Source organism: Callorhinus ursinus, unplaced genomic scaffold, assembly GCF_003265705.2.
Source record: "Callorhinus ursinus isolate GAN/ISIS: 27379988/994484 unplaced genomic scaffold, GSC_fseal_2.0 scaffold4, whole genome shotgun sequence".
NCBI lineage: Eukaryota > Metazoa > Chordata > Mammalia > Carnivora > Otariidae > Callorhinus > Callorhinus ursinus.
In genome coordinates, this window is record NW_027397066.1 from 62,218,008 (window position 1) to 62,241,442 (window position 23,435).

General features: G+C 35.2%; 1 protein-coding gene across 2 annotated transcripts in view; it reads right to left on the reverse strand.

The window, feature by feature from the left end:
* Nucleotides 1-406: 406 nt before the first annotated feature.
* CNOT6L (CCR4-NOT transcription complex subunit 6 like) overlaps nucleotides 407-23,435 on the reverse strand; it is a 104,602-nt gene continuing 81,573 nt past the window's right edge. For both annotated transcript variants that reach the window (XM_025886954.2, XM_025886953.2), the window contains exons 9-12: nucleotides 19,660-19,811; nucleotides 14,921-15,148; nucleotides 12,378-12,580; nucleotides 407-7,788 (exon numbers count right to left, since the gene is read on the reverse strand). In XM_025886954.2, coding sequence (XP_025742739.1) covers nucleotides 7,576-7,788; nucleotides 12,378-12,580; nucleotides 14,921-15,148; nucleotides 19,660-19,811 — 796 coding nt within the window. In that variant the 3' untranslated portion in view covers nucleotides 407-7,575. The remainder of the gene's footprint in view (nucleotides 7,789-12,377; nucleotides 12,581-14,920; nucleotides 15,149-19,659; nucleotides 19,812-23,435) is intronic.

Below are 23,435 nucleotides of genomic sequence, written 5' to 3' on the forward strand. Positions count from 1 at the left end.
TTCATTTTCTGTGTAGGTCAGCAGGGAAACTCTGTTCATCAAAGTCAAAGATCTAGGATGGGAAGCCTAATCTCAATATATGCTTCCATTATCATCAAGGCAAGAAAAGGGAATACGGCAAACTGCACACTGGCCTTAAAGCCTCGCCCTGAAGTGACACACGTCCGTCCACTCAGATTTCTTCAGCCAAAGCAAGCCATAACTATGGCTAACTTCCAAATCTATTCTAAACAAAGTACTATTTAAGCAGTACTATAGTTTTCACGAGGGGGGAAAAAATCCAGCATGAATTTCTAACTTTTTGCCTAAATAACCTTGGCTTCTTACTTCACTTTCCAAGAGATGTACTAACCTATAAGCAGACACACACTGCACAGATAAAGAGTAAAAAACCAAGACAAAGGTATGCAGTTGCAAAATGGCCATTTATTGCCTACAGGGGAAGGAAAGGGAGGGAGAGAAGAGGAAGTACACAGGTGCAAGGAAACAAGCATATATTTAGCCCTATACATCATGTGTGAGCAGTACCCAATCTCCAAAATGGAAAAAATATTTTGTCATCTGACATAGTAGTTAAGGTTCTTAAGCACCTCCCTTCTGAGCTGCCACAAGATTTAAAAGGCAGGACTGCTTTGTTTAGTCAATGTTCACATTAATGAAAAAATACTACCACCCAACTGTGTCCTTTTGCACGCACATTTTGTACAGTGTCTATTGTGAAAAACATCTCAGCTGAGCAGTTTGGTCAAGTTTCAGACCTCATCAACTGTTTAAATGTAATAAATAGAAAAATAAAGCAGCTGGTGATTTTGTCAGAGAGAATGTGTTCAGTTAAGGGCAGAACCACCTTCTCCAAGGATGACAGAGAGTTAAATGATTAAACCACCACAGAACCAGTCTATTAAACATTAAACACTAGTAAGCTACAATTACATGGCACTTCATCACGTCTTCTAATTAAAAAGAGAATGAATGAAAAAAAGAAAGAAAAAGAAAATATTAGATTTTAAACTGATTACTGGAACACAGTTAACAAATTGATTTAGTGCTTGGCTTTTTCTTAGGATGAACACAAAGTAAATATACAACCTGAAACAGGAGAATTTGTTCTGGAATAGTATCAATAGAAATTCCCACGTATTCAGGGGAAAAATTACCAAAATATCTTGCTAAGTTTTAAACTGAAGTGTTTTGCTTTCCAACCATTACATTAGTTACAAAAACACTTTATAGGCCACAGAATAACTCAAATGTATGCAAAACAATGAATTATTAATTTAATGCCAAATAATGAAAATAAATGAACCCTTCCCTATTCAAATGGTAAATTGAGTTGAAGAGTAGATCATCTCATGGACATTCAGTTGGCACTTCTTTTATGGTTGAAAGAAATCACAATAGAACCATAGTGAATATGACCAACACCCTGGCCTTTATGAAAGAGAAGGTACAGACACACTCTTTCTCTTAAAAAAACAAAAAACACCTCCCTCCATACCACCCCACATCCAGAGGTTAAAAAAAAAAAAAAAAGCCAAAGTTTGAAATGCTCATCCTCCTCAAAATATTCCAAGTACTCCAATGAACGCTATTTCTCAACTTCTCCTAGATGAAAGAAATGCTTGCATTTGGACAACTGTACGAATGCCCATAGTGCACTTCTCAGTGCTGCTGGTGTTTAAGAAATTTGCCACTCACAACACTGAACAATTCCAGATCCAGTGTGCAGTAATACAGCCATCCAAACTCCTCCCCACCCCCCCCAAAAAAAGTTGGCAGAGCACCGCTCAGGAATTTCACAGGTAAGGGAATATATTTTTAGTAAGTTAAGCAGAGAAAGAACAGTACAGCTTCTCAATACATACACACCCAGACTACTGCATCACTTATTGTATCAAGACTGAAACAAGTAGTAGGAAACTAAGCCTGTTAAGAAGCAAAGCCATTGTTTGACACATCAACGCTGAGCCAATTGTGTGAGTTAAGATAATTAAACAAATGTGGTACATATAACCATTGATAGCGTCAAAGAAAATACAGTTATGTCATGTAACTAGAAATTAACACAAAGCTGAAACGAGCAAGAAAGGACCACTTCTGAGGGTTATCATGATTCGTATGCTTTTAGATTTAAAAGTGACAGATATACAAGTAGGAAAATTATCTAAATCTGGAGAGATTGTTGTAACAAAAAGTACTACTAATAGGTGCCAAACTATGCCTTCTTAAAGTCTCTGAAAGCTGCACGTACCAAGCTACTATGCCCAAAAGAGTCATATCATTTGGCATTTACATACCCTTTTCAAAATGTGATTTATGGTTTCTGATAACACAATTTCTAATTTTGGGACAATGCTACTGAGTTTATACTAAGTGCCATAAAAAATGAACATTTAATAGGCAGAAATGTCCTTATTTCATATGCTTTGAAAGTAAAATCTATTTTACTTAAAAACATTCCATTACTTCAATGTCATAATGTATGTTGAATAAAGCCCCAACATGCTTGTTTTCCTTTGGTTCCAAGAATAACCCAAACAAACTTATGCCAAAAGAAATTATTAAGTAGTTTAACAAAGCTTGTTTTTCCTAATATCTCCCTAACTTCTTGCCGTAGGACTTGAGTAATTCAACAGAGAAACTTACATAAAGAAGGTATTTGGTTAAAATAAGAAAACATGCATGCTCTCCCTTACCACCTTCCTGAAAAGAACTATTTTTTGTTTTCTTTTTTGTGGATCTTATTCAGAACACCCTGCAGTATATGTATAAGAGCTTTCTTTTTTCTTCTTACCCTTAAGCTTTAGGATGACACTTACACAACACAGATTTCCAAATCATTCTGTAAAATGAAAGATGCTCTTGGCATCCTGTTCTTAAACAGATTACAACTTTGGTAAATAAGCCAGGTTAAAGATGTACTAATTTACTTAAGTTTCAATTTGAATTTGGTGATCATGATGCCTTAAAAAAATTAAAATCACTCAAAGCAACCGTTAAGTATAAAAGTTCTCATCTGTCTACAAATTGAAAACTTTAGTTGAAGTTCCTGGCTTAGAAAAATACTCTACTTTTCCCAGCTAATTTGTCTACCTGTAATTCTCAGAGTTCTACAAACATGATATAATTCAGAAGGAAAAGATTAAACATTTACACATTAGAAAGTTGATTTTTTTTTTTAAAGGGCAGGGCAGGTCGGAGAGTACCTTATAAACGTGAGAATTCACATTTCTGTCAAAATATAAGTATATATGAGTGCTACTTTGAAAACGTGCCATAAAGTCACTGCTTGCTATATAACCATTATTCTATGGCCTGCCAAATGTATCAGAAACTGATTATGTTTTCTGTGACCAAAGCTACTGCTCAGTCAGTGCATTTTACAAAGCTATTAAAATCTCTCAGAATATAAGACTTAAAAACAAATAAGTACTGTAAGTACTGGGACACAATCAATTTGCTAGAAAACCTAGCTCTGTATTAGGAATGAAAACCATATGCCTCTCGTTCCATCAAAGAACATTACTTAACCTATTTTGTCTTGTGCTTTCTCTACTTCTTGCTATTTGATTTGGAAGTATAGATGGCATTTGTGATTTTTAGAAACTCTTGGAAATGCAAATACAAACAATTTTTTGCCCACTTAACAACAGATACTTAGGAGATACAATTTTAAAATGGAACACAGTTATGTTTGCCCATGTTCCAGTTTTAATGTGCCACATCCCCAATTCTAATACAACCCACCATAGAATCAAGTGATACGAGCCTTAGGTATCCTTTCAGCTTTCTCCCTTCTCTGTGATTCAATACATAACCATAACACACCAAATAATAGGGACAAATAAGAAACGAAGCTTTATATTTCTGCAAACTACAACACTAAAACACAGTGGCTTCTTTAATACATTCACACAGGATGCTTGTTAGTAAAATTAAATATCTGCCTATGAAAATCAGAAAAGTAATATGAAAAGAAAGAGCTTGGAACAAGGCAAATGGGGGGGAAGGGAAGCTGGTCTCAAAACCCATTGTGCCATTACCTGACTTTTACATGTGATATCCAAACAAACGTTCACACGCCTTACATCAAAGAAATGAAACAAAAATATTCAGCTACGTTGTACAAAATTTTTTTTACATAAAACATCATAAATCTTGAACAGATTTACTATTATCTGAATTCTAAAAAGTTGCCTATAGAATGGTGCTGGGATTCTGTTCTCTGCTTGCTTTTAGGCAGTGCTGTTGCTTAAAAGTTGACACCAGGCACAATATTTTAAAACAAAGTCAACAAGCAAGGAGCAGTAAGTGGATTTGAGCCTTTCCCAGATGTCAGTCCTGAGGATGCTGCAATATTCCCCATCAAAATGTGTAAAGCTATGAGGCGGATACTGATGCCTGAGAGAGTGGGTGACTTGACATGCACTTGTATGACTGCTGTAATAGCAAACAGTGCAGTTTTCCCTTCCTCAAACAACACTGTTTTAATAAATTTAAAGAACACTCCAGTTCTTACACAAGTACCAGAAATCATATTTAACAGTTAAAAAAAAAAACCACATTATCACAACCTAAAAATGCCCAAATTTTCTCTTAACTTCAGATAAAATATGCAGCAGCCCTATGGCATAAAGCTTATTAAACTTATTCTGAGAACTAGAAAGTATATAAGCATAAATATTTACTTTCATTGACTATATACCGTATGTCATTCACCTCTTCCTTTTGGCTTCTCACTGCCAAAGTTCCAAATGGCATGCGTTTTAACAAGACAATACTGAGGAGAGCAGCATTTCTGATCATCTGAATTGGCAGCTCAAAACAGATACCACTCCTTTTACAAAGGGAACAAAGGGTGAAAGGTGTGTGAAATTTGGGCAGTGGGCTAAAGGGAAACCGTGCACATGAAATTTGGGTTACCATGCCCCAAGTGTGTGTGCCACCCAAAACATAACACAATTACCTACTTCAACAGAGCTACTACCAACATTTACTAAAACCACATTAAAAATACACAGGATAATGAATGGTTTGAAAGAGTGCATTTGGAAGCAGAGAGAACCCAATTACACACCTTCCTGCAACAGAGTGCCTCGATCATACACAAAATAAACTTAAGCTGTTTACAATGTTTCCCAATTTTTTTTATTTTTTCCCCTCTACATTTAACTATTAAAAAAGTTTTTTATTAATAAATGGGCTCCTCTGTGGTTCATATACAATCATAAGTGAACTTTAAATTCCATTTTATACAAACATCTCAAAAAATATTGGGAGTGAAGTATGGTAGGAAATATTGCTCACATTGCTAATTAACATGCGTATATGAAAGGAGGAAAATGTTTTGTTAGTGCATATACCTCCAGAGCAGAAAACCCACCCAAAACAAAAGATTTCAAATAAAACATACAGTAGCTGATTACAAAAAAAGGTAATGTCCACAAAATTAAGTTTTTCATGCTATTCTACTTTCCAGTACTATGGTTCAGGTAATTAATTTGCATGGCTAGATGTTGAATGTTTGAGGTATATAAGAAGGGATACCTGCACATTGAGGAAAATCTGTCACCTTAAGGGTTGTTTATTTGTTTGTTTATTCTGGTACTTTACCATTTTTAAAAGAATATTTTATTTACATCAAACTTCACTCAACGACAATGACATTCCAATTATAATAGATGACAAACAACGCCTCTATCACTAGGCACTTTTAAAAGGGAGTTTTAGGCTTTACAGAACCCTTCTGATGCAATCCCATTATGACATTACATCATCCCACCACCCTCGTCCCACTAAAATTATCCTTCTGGGGAAATATTATCTTATATAGCCTGATTAATTTACTATGGAAGAAATTAGTATAAAATGACCAAAGGAAATGCATCATTTAAGACTAATAAAACAGCCTAAGATGTTAGGTTTGAAAGAAGAGGCAAATTGTATATATTTAAAACTAATTAAATAATTTAAATTTGACCTGTACTTTATATATTAGTGAGACACAAATATAGGCTATTTTCTTTTAAAATTTCATTCACATAATGGAAAATTTCTTGTTTATTAAAAATATCACATTTTGAGACTAGAAACAGTAAAGTGCATGAAAAGTTTAAAATATAAATTTCAGAAAACTCTTATAGCAGCAAAAAAGCAGAATAAAGAAAAACTTAAAAACACAGACACAACCTTTTCCTGTTAACTGTGCCATAATTAACATCAAGTAGCCAACCAATTTTTCCCCCAGAAAACGGTATTACGTTAACTGCCTCTTGAGTCACACATTTTCAACTGGCCCCTCCTGGGCAAAAAAAGGATTCCAACATTTCTAAAGAGCATCAACAGTTGGGAATAAACCAGTAGCTTCTTAATTCAACCCTGACAGACAACGGAAACAAAGATTAAAAGCATATAATGGCCATTTGGCAACTAGAGTCAGGAAAAATGATCAGAGGTTTTCAGCTACTCCCTGTTCTCTCCCCCCCCCCAAATCCTTTCCATTGTTACTTCAAAAAGCCAAAACCAATAGCCACTTGTCCTACTTCAGGAAACAAATGAGATATTTGTATCGCTTTTCCCTTTTAAAACTTTGATCAGGGCCTTTTCATTCAGTAGTTGTTTGTTTTTAAAACATTTGACTATAACAGCAAAAATTATACAGATCATATAATACCTGTTTCTCTAGCACAACCAGGCAGAAAAAGGTGGATGAGAATAATGAAAAATACTGGACACTAATTTTGTGGGCATCCTAAATATAACAAATTCTATTTTCAAGATATGTGGCAGTAAAAATTACCCACTGTTTCCCAATAAATAAACTGGAGAGAAAGGCTTAAAATTAATACTTCTAATGAGGTTATAACTAATAGAGGAACTAGATACAGAGTGATTCCTCAAAAAAAAAAAAAAAACAATAACCAGCACTTGCCCAACAAACTGTCATGTGCTGTCAAATGTTTGATTTCAAAAGCATATTGTGCAACCATCTTTAATTTCTCTATTTTTCATATTATGGTTAAAGGCTGTATCATAGTTTATGTACAGATCTAGCAAATTTAAGTGCTTTGTTAATGTGCAAAAGACTAGGGGAGCCAAAAATCAGTTTTGTTATAATGGAAAACAGAAATCCAAGAAATTTTTCCTGTAAGGCATGCCATCATTCAGTTTAAAGTGTCGTCTTTTTAGTTTTTAAAAATTGTCTTTTACAAAAATGGTTGGCTCATTTGAAACCATTCAAAAGAAAGTTATTTGTTTTGGAAAAACACATGCTTGTTGGGCCTTGAATTGGTGATTTATTACTTATGAATGTTGACTCCTAATATACTATGAAGGAGGTCCAATTTAAAAACATGTTAAATTAAAAATTTGGAAAGAGTAATACTTTGGTTCCAGCCCTAGTGCCAAATGATACCAATATGCACAAAAATGTACAAAATCTTAGAGCAAACACATAATGAAAGGAACCTGAAGAAGCAGCTTAAGGATGGCCATACTTCACTCCTACATACTTTGATTTACAACTGTACAGGTCCATAGCAACAGATCCCCCCGTCTTTGCGGGGCAGTACTCCACTACCTCCGATTAGGCAAGTGAACACCATTGACAAGAGGCAGAAGTGGAGGGTGGAGTTCAAGTTGTGTTAACAGTGAGAAGTGGTCTGAAGGGATGTGAGGGTGTGGACACCCAGTGATGTTGTTCTCAACCAGCCATTGAGGATCTAAAGGCCCCAGGACACCAAGCACGTTCATATGAGTCTTGGAATAGAAAATGTAGTCAATCACGCCCTGGAAAGAGATTAGGGGTTGGGGAAAAAGAAAAATATACGCTTAGAAAGAAAGAAAAACTCAAGATATATAAAGAACAACCCATTATTTGTAAAAGCCAAATACCTGAGTAACCTGTACTTTTGGTACCTGTTGTCTTGACAACAGGTCAAATAGGACTCAAGTCTTCAGTAGGTATTACATGAAATAAAGATGGCTCAATAGGGAAATACAGGACCCTACTGGAGTCATAAAGCCCCGCATTTGTGCCTAAGTGTAAGCAAAGTGAGAAGCTAAACACACCAAATTATGTCTAGGCATCTTTTAAAAATGGCTTGCTTAGGTTAGTGAAATCTAATACATCAGTATAAACATTATGGGAACTACACTGTATCAGTTACAACAAGCTGTTTTTATATAAATGCATAACGAAAAGGTATGGCTCAAATTAACTTTTTAATGTTAACTGGCATTATTTTCAATTATTTGCACATCAAGATAACCAAACACACCTGAATGAAGCCATGGTAAAGCATGTTTTCAGATTTGCCAATTCTAGTTCAGTTTTCCCAGATATGCTACATACATACAAAATACTACACACAGTTAATTTTTCTAATGTGTTCTTTTTCACAATGTGTTCTCATTTTCACAAATTCTGGTACACTGTAAATTCTGGATTGCTTAGCAAAAAAATATTCAGCAGGGATACACACACACACACCCAACTCCTGATTTCAGCTCAGGTCTTAATCTCAGGGTCTTGATCTTGGGGTCATGAGTTCAAGTCCTGCATTAGGTTCAGCACTGGGCATGGAGCCTACTTAAAAACGGGAGGAGGGGAGAAAGTCAAATTTCTTCCTATCCATGTCAAGAAAGCCTGAGCCCAAGTGTGGAGAAACATTTCCAGATCTGGAAGTATCTATTTAGAAATGCTACACATAATGAGTTCCAGTAATATTTTAAATATTATCACAATGAAATGGGCTACTTAAAAAAAAAGAAAAATTTTTAATGAAAAAAATGTATATTATGAAATTTGGAAATAATTATCTCAAGTTTGTTGGTTTTGACATGACCAAGACCAAAATAACAAGATTTTTTTTAAATTTTATTTTATTGTGTTATGTTAATCAGGAAGAAGGCCTCATTCAACGTTTAGAAACCTTAACCTTGCCACAGATAGGGTACCCTACTTGAATCCAAGAAAGGACTTTCTGCCATTAATATTCCAAGTCCAAATAGTTAAGAAATGATATTAGTACAAGGTATTATCCTTTCATTTTTGCTAATGCCCAGTTTTACAGTGACATTTTAGGAAAAGTGTTAACAAGGGTCAGGGTGGATTTATCTGCCTTTATGAGACCACCCTTTGCTTCAACTATAAAGTAAACAAAACACAAGTGAAATACTCTGTTACTTAGGGTGAATAAACCTCCTGTATCACTTTATTAGAGTGCCATTATGCACACGAGCTGCGAGACTTACAGAATCCTTTTCAAACACAGGCCCCAAGAAGATGTTAAACATTCTAGAAAGTAAGATGTATTTAATTGGAGGCATCACTTGTTAACTATTTTCTTAGTGTGAAACATCCAGAGTAAAAGCTCTTATTAAAACCCTCAGCAAGGACGTATCTACGAACTCACCCAAATATCTGTACGCATGTATTTACATTTATATACTGTCATATCCACAAAGTAGGTTATTAGACTAATGATTCCTAACCTTGTTTTGATTCAAACTTTTTAAAAAGCTACACTGTGGGAAAACAGTCTTTATATAATTAGGAAATTCTACAATAATTCTATAGGAACTGTATTTGAAAAAAAGTAAAAATAATGAAAATAGTTTATGAGCTGGCATTATGCTAAGTTTTGTCTTATAAAAGAATGTTAAGAAAATTATATACTATAAATTTCATAATGTAAAAGAGAAAGATTTACTTCTTGACAAAACAGGAGGAGTCCTTCCTCTCTTCACTAACTGGCTCAGGCACACCCTTAGACTGGTGGGGGGGGGAGCAGCTGCAGTGAAAAGTCTGAATTAAGCTGTTAATTCAAGGTATCCAGTATTACGGTCTGAAGGTTTCTGTCCCCCCAAAGTTCACATGCTGAAATCCTAACCCCTAACATGATGGAAGTAGGAGGTGGGGCTTTGGGGAGGTAATGAGGTCATCAAGGTAGCATTCTCAAGAATGGGATTAGTGCTCTATAAAGAGAGACCCCTGAGAGCTCTGACTCTTTGCCATGTGACTATCTGCAACCCGGAAGAGGGCCCTCATCTGAACCCAACCATGCTGGTACCCTGACCTTACACTTCTCCAGCCTATAGAACTGTGAGCAATGAATTTCTGTTATTTATAAGTCACACAGTCTACAGCCCATATTCTGTTAGCTATCCTGAAGACACCTGGTCTACAAGTAATTCTCCTGCTTACCCACCCTTTGGTATCTTCCAAATCAGTTCTAGATTAAGGGAATCTGAATTCTAAATATCACTTTTCTACATTTCTAAATTATTCAAGGACCAAGAAGGTAAACAAATGCTAAGCCAAGTGAATAAAACTTAAAACTCTACTGATGCAATGGCAGAACACTGTATTTAGATCTGTATGTAATGCTAATTACATGACATTTTTATATTTGATATTACCTATCCTTCTTTTACTGACTGACTTCAATAATGGGATGGCATAAAATGCTTTACATAAAACTGAAAACAGTTACTGTTATGTGGACTAAAGGCTTCATTCTCTGTTGTTACATATGCCCCTAGTTTATTCTCTGGGCGCCCTGTCTTTCCACCCCCCAATCGACCGGGCCAGCCAGTATATTTATCTCCCCATACGCCTGTCTCTCATGGATCTATAGCTCTGTCCTTCTGTCTCACCCTATCCTACATACACAATCACCACACACTGAGTCATGCCCTTTTGGTTCTTTACCTGTACTTCTTTGGACAATGTAAATGGTTCAGTAAGATTTTTGATTCAATATCAACAAAGGATTTTAAAACAGTTCAGACTGTTAAAAAAGATGGCTCAGATTCCCAATTTTGTTTCTCCAATTTCCACTGATGGACAAGGAAAAATAACATTTATCAAAGCCTAGTTGAGGTAGAAATGATTTGGTCTTTTTAACCACACCCATACTAAAACAACAATAACTTATTTTTTAGGGAACTTTAATTTAGATTTTCTGGGTTGTGCTGGCAGAGATGTATTACATACCACTACAGTCACAAGGATAGGAATTAACCTACAGTAAACGGTGCATCATGAAGTCTAAAGGTTTTCCTCTAAGGCTGCACGACAGCAGTGCTGTGCTACAGTCGGCTGGTACCTGCTTTCTTAAGTGCCTCATCTCCACTCTGAATTCAATGGTACTATGTTGGGAGCTTGAAATCTACCACATTGGGAATACTTACACACAGAAATCAGCAAACACCGCAAGTTAGCGTTTCTTTTTCTCAGGAAGCTGGTTATTAAATATCTACCAGCACATTACTGTGTTTGAGTGATTTGAATAAAACGAACTATCACTAGGGATGGTATTATCTACTCTAACAGCAAAAATACTAAAATTAGATTCAATTTATTCTACGCAATTTTTTCCTCCACTTCATGATCACGAAAGTTGACTGATAACATCACACAAATTTCCCTTCTTCCTCCTATTCCTTAGAAAGGGGCTAACAAGCACTGAAAATATAAAAGGGTTATTGGAGATGTGAAGGGCCCGTTTCGAAAACTTCCTTTGGTATTTTTATTATATTCCCTCTAGGCTTCTTACATCATTTCACTTTCTAAAATCTGCATTTTTTCAAGATAGTGTAAGATTTTAGTACAGATGCCTGAAATACCAGAAAGTCAGAAGTACAATGGAGGAGCTAACTGATCAGATAATTGGCAAAGGGAAAGCAATCTTACCTACAGAAAACCACTACATTCAATCTTTCTAAAGAACAATTTGTCTTAAACAGTGGGTCCTCTAAATTTTTTTATTTTGAAAAAACATCTTTTTCCTTTTATTAAGCTGGAATGTTCCACTGCCTGGGAATATATTAATTTGACTACATGGATATATATTTATATATATACAAAATAGACCCTAAGTACAACCATCTCCCAAAGAAACTTAGAAAATTTAAAGATAAATAAGACATCAATAGTACAAAGAAAATTCTGAGACAATATTATGTAAATTCATTCAAGGTGAACTTACCCATATACCCGTATCAGGTTACTTATTACTTAGATCCTTACTGAAAGTTAGGGATGGTATGGACAAGTGAAGATTAACTACATTAATAAATATAAAGTGTTTTCAACAGTGCCTGGCACACGGTAAGCATTTTGGAAGTTTTTGCTATTTATCAGTATTACCTGAAATGTGGAAATATGAGGGTTTTAAAAAATTCTCTAATCAATAATAACAAAAAGCAAAGCTAACAAATCTCCTGACATTTAGAAGCATACTTAGTCAAGACATTTTGAGAATCTAAAAATGCTTGAAGATTATACAAGTAAGCATTATAAAAATATATCTTTCTTGTCCTATGTTTATATTTGAAGTAATTTCTCTATCAGCCCCGAGGCTGTCACTCACTTTGAAATCAAAGGTGTAATTGGTGTAAGGCATCAAGTTATTTTCATAGGCGCTCTTCAGTTGGAAGCCATGTGTGATTCTCCCTTCTGAGCTTCCATTCTTCCCATTGCAGCTGAAGTTCATAAGACACTCATTGTACCTTAGTTCCTTGAAGTCTTTATGGTTGTCAGCTACTCCTCCATTGCTCAAATATTCCACGACACCTAGTAGAATAAAGAAGGAAGAAACACTACCATGTAGCATTTAGACCTTATATAAGACTTTATGACCAAAATTTCATTGTCAGGTGGATATACCAGGTTTGGAGTGGTTTAATTAGGTTGAGCCATATGCAATTGTCTTTTTGTGGTTGTCACTGTTTAAAAACAAAACAAGGGTGCCTGGGTGGCTCAGTTGGTTAAGCGACTGCCTTCGGCTCAGGTCATGATCCTGGAGTCCCGGGATCGAGTCCCGCATCGGGCTCCCTGCTCAGCGGGGAGTCTGCTTCTCCCTCTGACCCTCTTCCCTCTCGTGCTCTCTATCTCTCATTCACTCTCTCTCAAATAAATAAAATCTTTAAAAAAAATAAAATAAAAAATAAAAACAAAACAAAACACCAAACACCAACAATTTCATATGGTTAAATCAAACTGAAGGGTATTTGCCTATTTAGGAACAAAGTATCAGGATCATCCAGAAATATCTTCAGTTTTCTTAATGATACTTCAAGCTAAAGATGATTCCCTGAGCCCACGGTGGCATTCACCAAGGTCTTAACCCTGAAAGCTTTTAGAATATTATCCTAAACCACTATGTCTCATTAGTATTTCACTATTCTATGCAGTCAATTAGCAACTTTGGGAATATGTAAAATATAGCATACATAATAAAAAGTCATTTACAACAAAAATAGATTTTGCATCTTCAACACTTTGATGTCTAGGTTAGGTAGAAAATATTCTTTATTTTGAACTACAGTGAGGTTCTTTCAGGCTCATACTATAAGGGACATTATATGCTACTTGGTCAAAAACATTAGATATGTATAAAAAGCTAAAAAGAGTAGAAGCATTCAAAAAATACATTGCTTCCATTTAACAGGCAAACATGAAAATATATCACAACCCTTCTGATGATGATCAGTGAACACTGTTCGCCATCTCTATCTGTGATCAGGAATGACAGCAACATATCATGAGTTGAGTGATGAGCACAGTTATCAGTACTGTGAACAGGTGAAAAGCAACTACCACTTATCTAGCATTTACTACACGCTAGGCACTGTCTCAAGTGCTTTATACACTTAAACCTCATAAACAACTTTATATGGTGGATGAAATTATTATCCCCTTATTTAAAAATGAGGAACTTGGAGAGTGCACTTGTAAGTGGTAGAACCAGGATCCAACCCTGACAGTCTGGCTCCATAATCAGCTCACCAGGCTGTGCTGTCAAATGACAGCTCACCGGCTTAAAAAAAAATGAAATGGGAGAAACTTGTACTTGAGAGCATTTCAACTCAAAAAAAAAAGACTAAGAAAGGAAGACATGGGTAAGGTGCCAACTGGGCTGGGGGCTGAAGACAAGTATTTGTAAAAGGATGATTTCAGCATTTCTTTATTAAGTAGAAAAAGTAAAGATATTTTCTAGATTTGTGACTTACGAGTTTCCAACTGCAAGTATTTGGGTTATTTCACATTTATTGTTGAGAGATTATTTTAAACAATTTAAAATAGCTTATTGAAAATATAAAAAATTTAGAATATGCTTCAGTAATAGCAAAACAGTAATACTTATATGTTTTTACATTTGAACTTTAACATCTAAAATGCAGAATTAATTTTTACAGAGATCTAAAATAATGTAAGTTAGGACATAAAATAGTTTAGTGGAGTTCAAGAAGTAATGTCAAATCCAAGGAGAATACAGATCAGTCTTCTGCACCAAATTATCAGTATTCATTTATCATTTAATGAATTCACTGAAAAGTTGCCAACCTTATTAAACTACCCGTGCTGAGTATTTCCTGGCTGCCTCTTCTCCATTGCACTCTGTGCCTCAGAAGGCTGATTTTTACTTGCATCAACGGCAACCTCCCTCCCACTCTCCCTTCTAGCTGGATTTGGTCAATGGGCAGCACCGGCAGGAGAGCAGAGTGAGACTCCCACTTTGTTGACGCCAGAGATTAATAGCATCAATTAACTCCAAGCCTTCACTCCCCCTACATAACCCTCTCCTTATAACTACTTTTTCCAAGTTCTGCTAACAGTTCCCACCATTTTCAAACCTTTAGGTATAGGTGTGGTAAAGGGTCTCTAATTCCCTTCATAGTAGAGTACTGCATCACCCATTATTTTGTGTCCCTTAACCCTGTACACATTTTTAGAAATAGCTTCTTTACTAAACTCTCAATTATCCCATGTCCTATTATCCCTGGATTCATACTAATACACTCCCTTAATTTAGCAGAGAAATTCTCCACCCAAAAGTTGGGAGTTAGCTAGCCCCTCAACTAGAAGTTAAAGCAAAAACTGAAAGCAATGAGGAAATGATGTTATAAATACCTGAATCTGGCAATGAGTTAAGATCTGCACATAGCACCAGCGGGATGGAATTAGGATCTGCAGTTGGGCTGCCAGGCCTACTGGAGGCTTTCTCCAGAATGTTTTTAACCTCTGAGACAAACATCATGGTCTGGATGAGTTTCACATCAGAATACTCTGGGTCCCAATGCATGTGGGCATTTGCCACTATAAGCAGCTGTTTGTCTGCAGCATGAATAGGCTTCATACCTAAATTTAAACATTATAAAAAGAGGGTAAGATTATGCTTTTTGGATCAAAAAAGCAATTATCTTAAGGTTTTCTCCCAAAAACCCACAGCCCTTTATTTTTTTTTCCATTAATTTGTATCTTCCCTTTTATCTCGTAATATAGTTCTTAGACACTAAAGTGCTAAGATTCTGATAATCCCAACATGGGAATTACTCCTCTAGATCAGGGTAGACAAACTTTTAGCCACAGGCTAAATCTGGCCCACCACCTGTTTCTGTACAGCCTGTATGAGCTAAGCCTCATTTTACATTTTTAAAGGAGTCTACAAAAATTTCTTTGAAAGACTGTGACAGAGACTGAATGTGGCCCACAGAGACTAAAATATTAACTATCTGGCCCTTTACAGAAAAAGTTTGTCGACTTCTGCTCTATATGCCCAAGTTAAGAATTATACCATGATGTAATTAACATTTGATTATAGTACCTTGATTTGCTGAGTTCTTAGTGTCAACAAGCACTTTAAATATCTCTGTCATATAAAGATCACAATTACTTAGTGAGGCAGGTTTTCAGTTATTTGAGTGACCTAAACCTTAATTTAAATTCTTCCCACTGCCCAGTACTCATTCACCTTGCATTTCCTGAGCACATCAGTGATGGATCAATAAAAGGCAGTAACACTATATTAACTTATACAAATTAAGTAAGGAAGGAAGTTTCCTACCAAAACAAATTCATACCAAACACCCAAATAAAATTATTTTTAAAAGGTGACACAGAGAATAGTGTGCTCTCAAAACCTGGACACATGGGTTTTAGACCTGGCTTTTTTACTGTTTATTTTGGTGTTGGGACAGTCACTTAACTTTCTTGGTACTCAGGTTCATTTGGAAAGTGAGATATTCAACTAGAAAATGTGTAAGGTTCTTTCTTCCCCCTAAAATTCTGTTTTATAAATTTTGTCAAAATAAGTATTAACAAAGTATTAACTTTCAAAATGGAAAACAAGATAGATAATACATTAGAAATTGTGAAAATTAAATTTGGTTAACAGGTACAGAGAAAGACATCCATAAAATATTTAAAACATAAAGCTCAATGTGCATGGTATGAGGCCTTTTAAATAAAACTACACATACAGTCTCTGTTAGTAATGAGTAAAGAAATTAGCAAGAGCTACTCCTAGAGAGTATGAATAAGGAACTTCTTTTTATTTTATACACTTTTGTACTATTGCAATATTAGTAAACATGCACAATTCATTTTTCTACTAGAATTTCTATAGAACTACCCTAAGATCCAGCAATTGCACTATGAGGTATTTACTCAAAGGATACAAAAATACTGCTTCTAAAGGATACATGCACCCCAATGTTTATAGCAGCATTATCTACAATAGCCAAATTATAGGAAGAGCCCAAATGTCCACCTATTGATGAATGGATAAAGAAGATGTGGTCTGTGTGTGTACACACACACACACACACACACACACACACACACACACACACAGGAATATTATTCAGCCATCAAAAAAGAATGAAATCTTGCCATTTGCAATGACATGGATGAAGTCTGAGAGTATAATGCCACGTGAAATAAGAGAAAAACAAATACTACATGATTTCACTCATATGTGGAATTAAGGAAAAAAAATGGATGAACATGGGGGGGGGGGGGGGAAAAAGAGGTAAACCAGAAAACAGACTCTGAACTATAGAAAACACACTGAGGGTTGCTGGGGGTGGAGTGGGGGGTGGAGATGTGCTAAATTGGTGATGGGGATTACGGAGGGCACTTGAATGTTGTACGTAAGTGATGAATCACTAAATTCTATACCTGAAACTAATATTACATTGTATGTTAAATGGAAATTAAATAAAATCTTAAAACTACCAAAAAAACTTCTATAGAAATGTCTTAAATTTTTCTATTGAAAATATAAACTCTGCAGAAAAGACTTAAAAAATTAAGTCTACTATTTTGATAATGTTTCCTTCCACCTTACTAAGATATAATTATCTTCAATGTTGAATATAAAAACAAGTAACTGAAGTGTCTGCTATATGTGACAGGAGTAGTCATTTTTAAAAAATTCTACTGAGAGATGCCTGGGTGGCTCAGTTGGTTAAGCATCTGCCTTTGGCTCAGGTCATGATCCCAGGGTCCTGGGATCGAGTCCTGCATCAGGCTCCTTGCTCAGCAGGGAGCCTGCTTTTCCCTCTCCCTTTGCCTGCCACTCCCCCTGTTTGTGCTCTCTTTCTCTCTGACAAATCAATAAATCTTAAAAAAATAAAATAAAAAATTCTATTGAGGCATAATTGACATAACATTATTGCTTTCAGATGTACAACATAATGATTCAATATTTATATACATTGCAAAATGATCACTACAGTAAGTCTAGTTACCATCTGTCACCATATAAAGTTAACTCTTGGGATTTACTCTCTCAGCAACTTTCAAGTACATTTTACAATATGACTACTGCCCTCATGCTGTACATTATACCCCCATGACTTATTTATAAGTAGAAGTTTGTACCTCTTGATCCACTTCATTCTTTTTGCTCACTCCCCAATCCCTCTCCCCTCTGGCAACTCTATAATCTCTGTATCTATGATTTTGGTTTTGTTGTCTCTGTTCATTTGTTTTTTAGATTCCACAAATAAGTGAGGTTATACAATATTTCTCTTTCTCTGACTAATTCCATCTAACATAATGCCCTCAAGGTCCATCCATGTCACTGCAAATAGTAGATAGTCTTTTTTATAGCCAAATAGTATTTCTTTGTGTATATATACTACTTTTTCTTTAACCATTCATCTGCTGATTGACATTTAGGCTGCTTCCATGTGGTGGCTACTGTAAATAATGATGTAATACACATGGGGGTGTATATCTCTTTTCAAGTTAGTATTTTCATTTTCTTTGGATAAATACCAGAAGTGGAATGGCTAGATCATATGGTATTTGTTTTTAATTTTTTGTGGAACCTCCATATTGTTTTCCATAGTGGTTGCACCAGTTTGCATTCCCACCTACAGTGTGCAAGCATTCTCTTTTCTCCACAGCCTCACCAAGACTTATTTCTTGTCCTTTTGATAACAGCTATATTAACAGGTATGAGGTGGTATCTCATTGTGGCTCTGATTTCCACTTCCCAATGATTAGTGATGCTGAGCATCTTTTCATGTGCTTGTTGGCCATCTCTGTCTTCTCTGGAAAAATGTCTATTCAGACACTCTGCCCATATTTTAATCTGATTGTTCATTTTTCTTGCTATTGAGCTTTATGAGTTGTTTATATATTTTGGATATTAACTCTTATTGGATATATGATTTATAAATATAGAAAGTCATTTTTAAAGTAATTTGACAAGATAAAATCTTATAGACAAAATTCTCTATGCTCCACTCTTTTCCTAGAAATTTTATGGTGTCACTTCTGGCTGTACATTAAATGTTCACTATATTAAATACTAAGAACTATTAAAAACAACAGGGCCACCAGCACCTTCTATAATATTAAATTCCTCTTGTAGGAATAAGAGACGTATTTCAAAATGTGCTATGTGTATCTGCTGTATAATTTCTAATTGCTTTTCTGAAAATTAAAAGAAGAAAAAAATTCCAAAGGAAATTCAATTTTCATGTTACCAGAAAAAGAGGTACCTAACTTTTGAAAAAAGTAAGACTGGAAAGGACATAAAAGTAGGTAAAAATGGAAAGATCAAAAAAGAAGAAGAAATTTAAAATATCATATCAAAGATTATCTGATGATGGATAAAATTAATAACAGAAAAGGAGAAGATTGACAGATAGGCATGGTCTGAATAATTCAAATCAATACTCAAGGCAAACATCTTTTCTTCTACAGTAAGAACAGGAAAAAAGTTTAAAAATAAAGCCCTAATGTAGTCTAAGCATCTTCTCCTTGCTCTTGCCTAAAATATACTAGTTAAGTAAACAATGAAATACTCAAAGGCAGGCAGGAGAAAGGGGAAAAAAAGGTCTGGATATGCAAAGTACATAATGAGTTTGACTTTGAAGGAAGCTATAAATAATCTAAAATGCAAAAGCTAAGTACCAGGTAGATAAAAGATCCCGCTCTTATCCTGACAATGACTGAGATCTAACAAAAAAAAGTAGAGAAACTTGCCAAGTACTTAACCTTAAAGACAAAAGATTTCACACTCAGGAAGCTAAAAATATGGCTAGAAAGAGAACCAACTCATCCTAACTTCCAAATTCGGCCTAACTAAAGCATTTCCTACTTCAAATAACCTTTCTGAAATAATGGCATATCAAAGGCTTTCCTTTTTCACAGATTACCTGGTAAGTAATATCCCTAAATATATATATGATGGTTTACATAGTTAGTGCTATTTTCCTGCCCATCTCCCTTAACTTTCCTCAAAGACAAAAAAAAATAATTGTGCAATAAATAAGGCAAGAGTCTGTACGCTTGAGATGAGAAAACATGAGATGGTGTTTATTTTTAGTAAGAATATTTTAAACTGCACTCACCTGTTCCAAATAGTTCTTTGTGGACCTCTAATACCACAGCGACACCAATATTATCTTTTGTCATCACTCTGTTCAGCATAGCTTCGGATCCATCTGAATTAGCCATTGCCACTTGGTTGAATTCCACTGTATGCTTTTGCACCAATGTAAATCTAAAAGGTACAATGCATTATTAGTATGGTATTAGGTACTTGGACTATCATGCTAAAAGACATTAAATGAGGGAGCACAAGACACAGACACTATTCACTGTCTCCCCAGTCATTTTCCATCTACAAGGGGACATGTGATCAGTTCTGGCCAGTGAGACATAGGAAGTGTGATTAAAAACTTTCTTAGAAGTGCCACCTAGCAAAGACTGCATATATATCCCTTTGCGCTTTTATGGCTTTATCCCTGTGGTAAGAAGCAGGAGGGCAAAACCAACCCACTAGGGTCGGGGAAGCGGCTGAACCAGTTCTGGACTGCCACATCTGGACTTGTGTGAGAAAACTGTCCTTCTCCCATTTCTTTAAGTTACTGTTAGAACTTTCTGGTATTTAAAGGTGAACACAACCTTAACTGAGTCAGCAGACAAAGAACAGAATAAAATCTACCTACCCTGTTTGCAGTTTTATTCTTACCGCATCAAGAGATGTGTCACACCCTTATCTCAACTAAGGAGAAGGCAATTTTTCCACCTGGCCTTTACTAAAAAGCGGCGTTACATGTATGTAAGGCTTCAGGGAAACAACTTCTGTAAGGTGAAAAATGGCTCTCCATGTGACTACAGTTTCTGCATGGATAGTATTTTCTTACTTTACTTCCAAATTAAGTATTGTAGATTTATAGGACTTAACAGAATTGAGCCTAGCACTGACATAGTCATACTGATAACATACATATGACAAAGTCATACTGTTTTGGGTCAAGCCATTTAACCTCTTTCAGCCTAGTTTTACTGATTTATAAAATATTTATAAATGGCCAAAACTAACTAAATATACTACTTTTCACTAAGTATTAGGTGGAGAGAAGACACCTTTGTTCTTTTAACAGGCTTCCATCCCATCTTCCTCCTACTTTGAAACAGAAGCATGCCCTCATATCTTTATAAATATGGACGAAAATCTTACTATGCTGCAGGACACTGCTAGATGAAACCATACTCCTCTCCCTGCCCCAATTCTAAAGTTCTCTTGCACTGAGAAGTATAAAAGGTCAGGTCAAATGCTTATTTCTAACCCAGAGTGATAAAAAGGGGCATAGTTTTCACCCTCTACTTTAAGGTGGTGACATTTAAACTGAAACATAAAGGATGAGGAGTTACCAAGGTGAAGAATGGGATTAAGAACATTCCAGATAAAGGAAGAAGATCCTGAGGCAGCGAAGACCTTTGCACATTTATGGGACAGAAAAGAATGGAAGGGTATGAAATGATGTTAGAGACGAAAGAGACAATGGAAGGTTCTAAGTAAGAACATATTACTTTGTATGTTTTAAGATCACTCCAGCTGCTTGGTGGAGAGAACGGGTAACAGGAGCTAAAGTGGAAACTGTGAGACCAAACAAAGTTTTTGAGGTTGTATGAATGACAGATGATGATGGCTTGGGCTAAGGCAAGAGAAATAAAGAGAAGAAGGAAGATTCAAAATATGTTCTATAGGTAGACTTGACCATCCTCCATATCAGACTTTTCCAAACATCTAAGCAGTAGACAACTTTTTCAACAATTTCTGGTAAGATTCCTGTACATAAAACAAATTTAAGTAGTATTATGTTTGAATAAATCAATCACTGAAAACAATGAATCTGTTTTGATGAATATAAAAACTTTAAATCAGAGGGTACAGATGATTATAATCTAATATCCATCTCTGCATCCAGCTTATTTCTGTATTTTTGTTTTGGTTATAGAGTATTAATAAAAATCCTGATTCACAGAGACACAGAGATACAATTGATAAATAACTGACCTTGAACTCAGAAAACCTAAGCAAGCAGGCAAAAACTTGATTCAGAGGTCTGCACAAAAACAAGTCAACTAAGTAGCACCTCCAAAACATGTTATTAATTTCCAAAGTGTTAAAATTTGGTATTTGAAACATTTGAGTGAATATGTTATTTTAAAATTACAGTTTAATTATTTATATTTACCTTTTAAAATACCTTCTAAATATTTACAGAACTCTTAAGGCTTATTTACAGGAATGTTGTAGGAAAGTGTAAAAATCCTGCTTAATAAGTAATATTTTTACTTCTACCAAAGTCAGGCCATTGTGAGGGAAGGGGGCATCTAATAATTAGAAATGTCTTCCTTAACTCAAATTTGTTTCCCTGTACCTTTCTTCATAAATAAAACCTAGTATCTCTTCTACCTGACACTGTTATTTTAATTTTTTTATTTTATTATGTTATGTTAGTCATCATACAGTACATCATTAGTTTTTGATGTAGTGATCCATGATTCACTGTTTTTGTGTAACACCCAGTGCTCCATGCAGTACGTGCCCTCCTTAATTCCCTTTAAATAATCCCAACACATCTTTCCTAAGAAAAGAAATGGCCATTTCTTTATATGATATATGGTGTGAGACGTTTGTTCATTTGAACAACTCAAGTTTACCCAAAGCTACAGTACCTAGAACTGGGCATAAAAGAACTAGTGCTTTCTTCATTTTAGACTGTATTTTTGTTAATAAAGACTGAAATTGCACTTTAGGGAAAGCCATATTAATTATAAGCCAAATAAGAACCAAGATGTAACTAAAATTTCCTGGACTTTTTCACTCTTAAACCAGTCCTGCATTTCATAGATGCTTAAAAACAAACAAGTGGAAAAAAACGATTGTACAATAAACATATTGTTCAGATTTGGGAATAAGTAAAAATATAAAGAAAATTTAAAGTTACCTGCAACCAAATATCCCCACTAAGTCAATGTATTTCCCCCAGACTTTTCCCCATGAATTTGCATACAAATATTTCTATACAATTATAATAGTCTATAATTTTATATTTTGGTTTATTAATAAACATTCTATAAGGTATGAGCACTTATAAAATTAAGTATTATTCAAAATCAATATTTATGATTGTATTACAGTCCATTCTAGAGATTCACCATAATTTATTTAATATTCTGTGGTAGACATTTAAATTAGTTCTGATTTGAGCTATTATAACTAATGCCATTATAAACATTTCTACATATAAATATTTTTCTGTACTATCAAATGATTTTATCGCTCCCTCTTTCACTTCCTTTAATAATCTAAGTGCAGCACACTTTACTTCTGTTGAGTATCATTTCATGAGTTTCTGTTCATTAGTTCACCCACTCACATATTACAGGCACTTTTTTAATTTTTATTTTAATTAGTTAGTTAATACACAATTTTCTATTAGTTTCAGGTGTAGGATATAGTGATTCAACAATTCTACACGTTACTCAGTGCTCATCAAGGTTAAGCGTACTCATAATCCCCTTCCCCTATTTCACCCATCCCCCAACTCACCTCCCCTCTGGTAACCATCGGTTTCTTCTCCACAGTTAAGAGTCTGTTTCTTGGTTTGTCTCTCTTTATCCCCCCTTTGCTTATTTGTTTTGTTTCTTAAATTCCACATGAGTGAAATCATATGGTATTTGTCTTTCTCGGACTTACTTCACTTAGCATTATACTCTCTAGCTCTATCCATGTCGTTGCAAATGACAAGATTTCGTTCTTTTTCATGGTTAAATAATATTCCAACACACACACACACACACACACACACACACACACACACACACACAC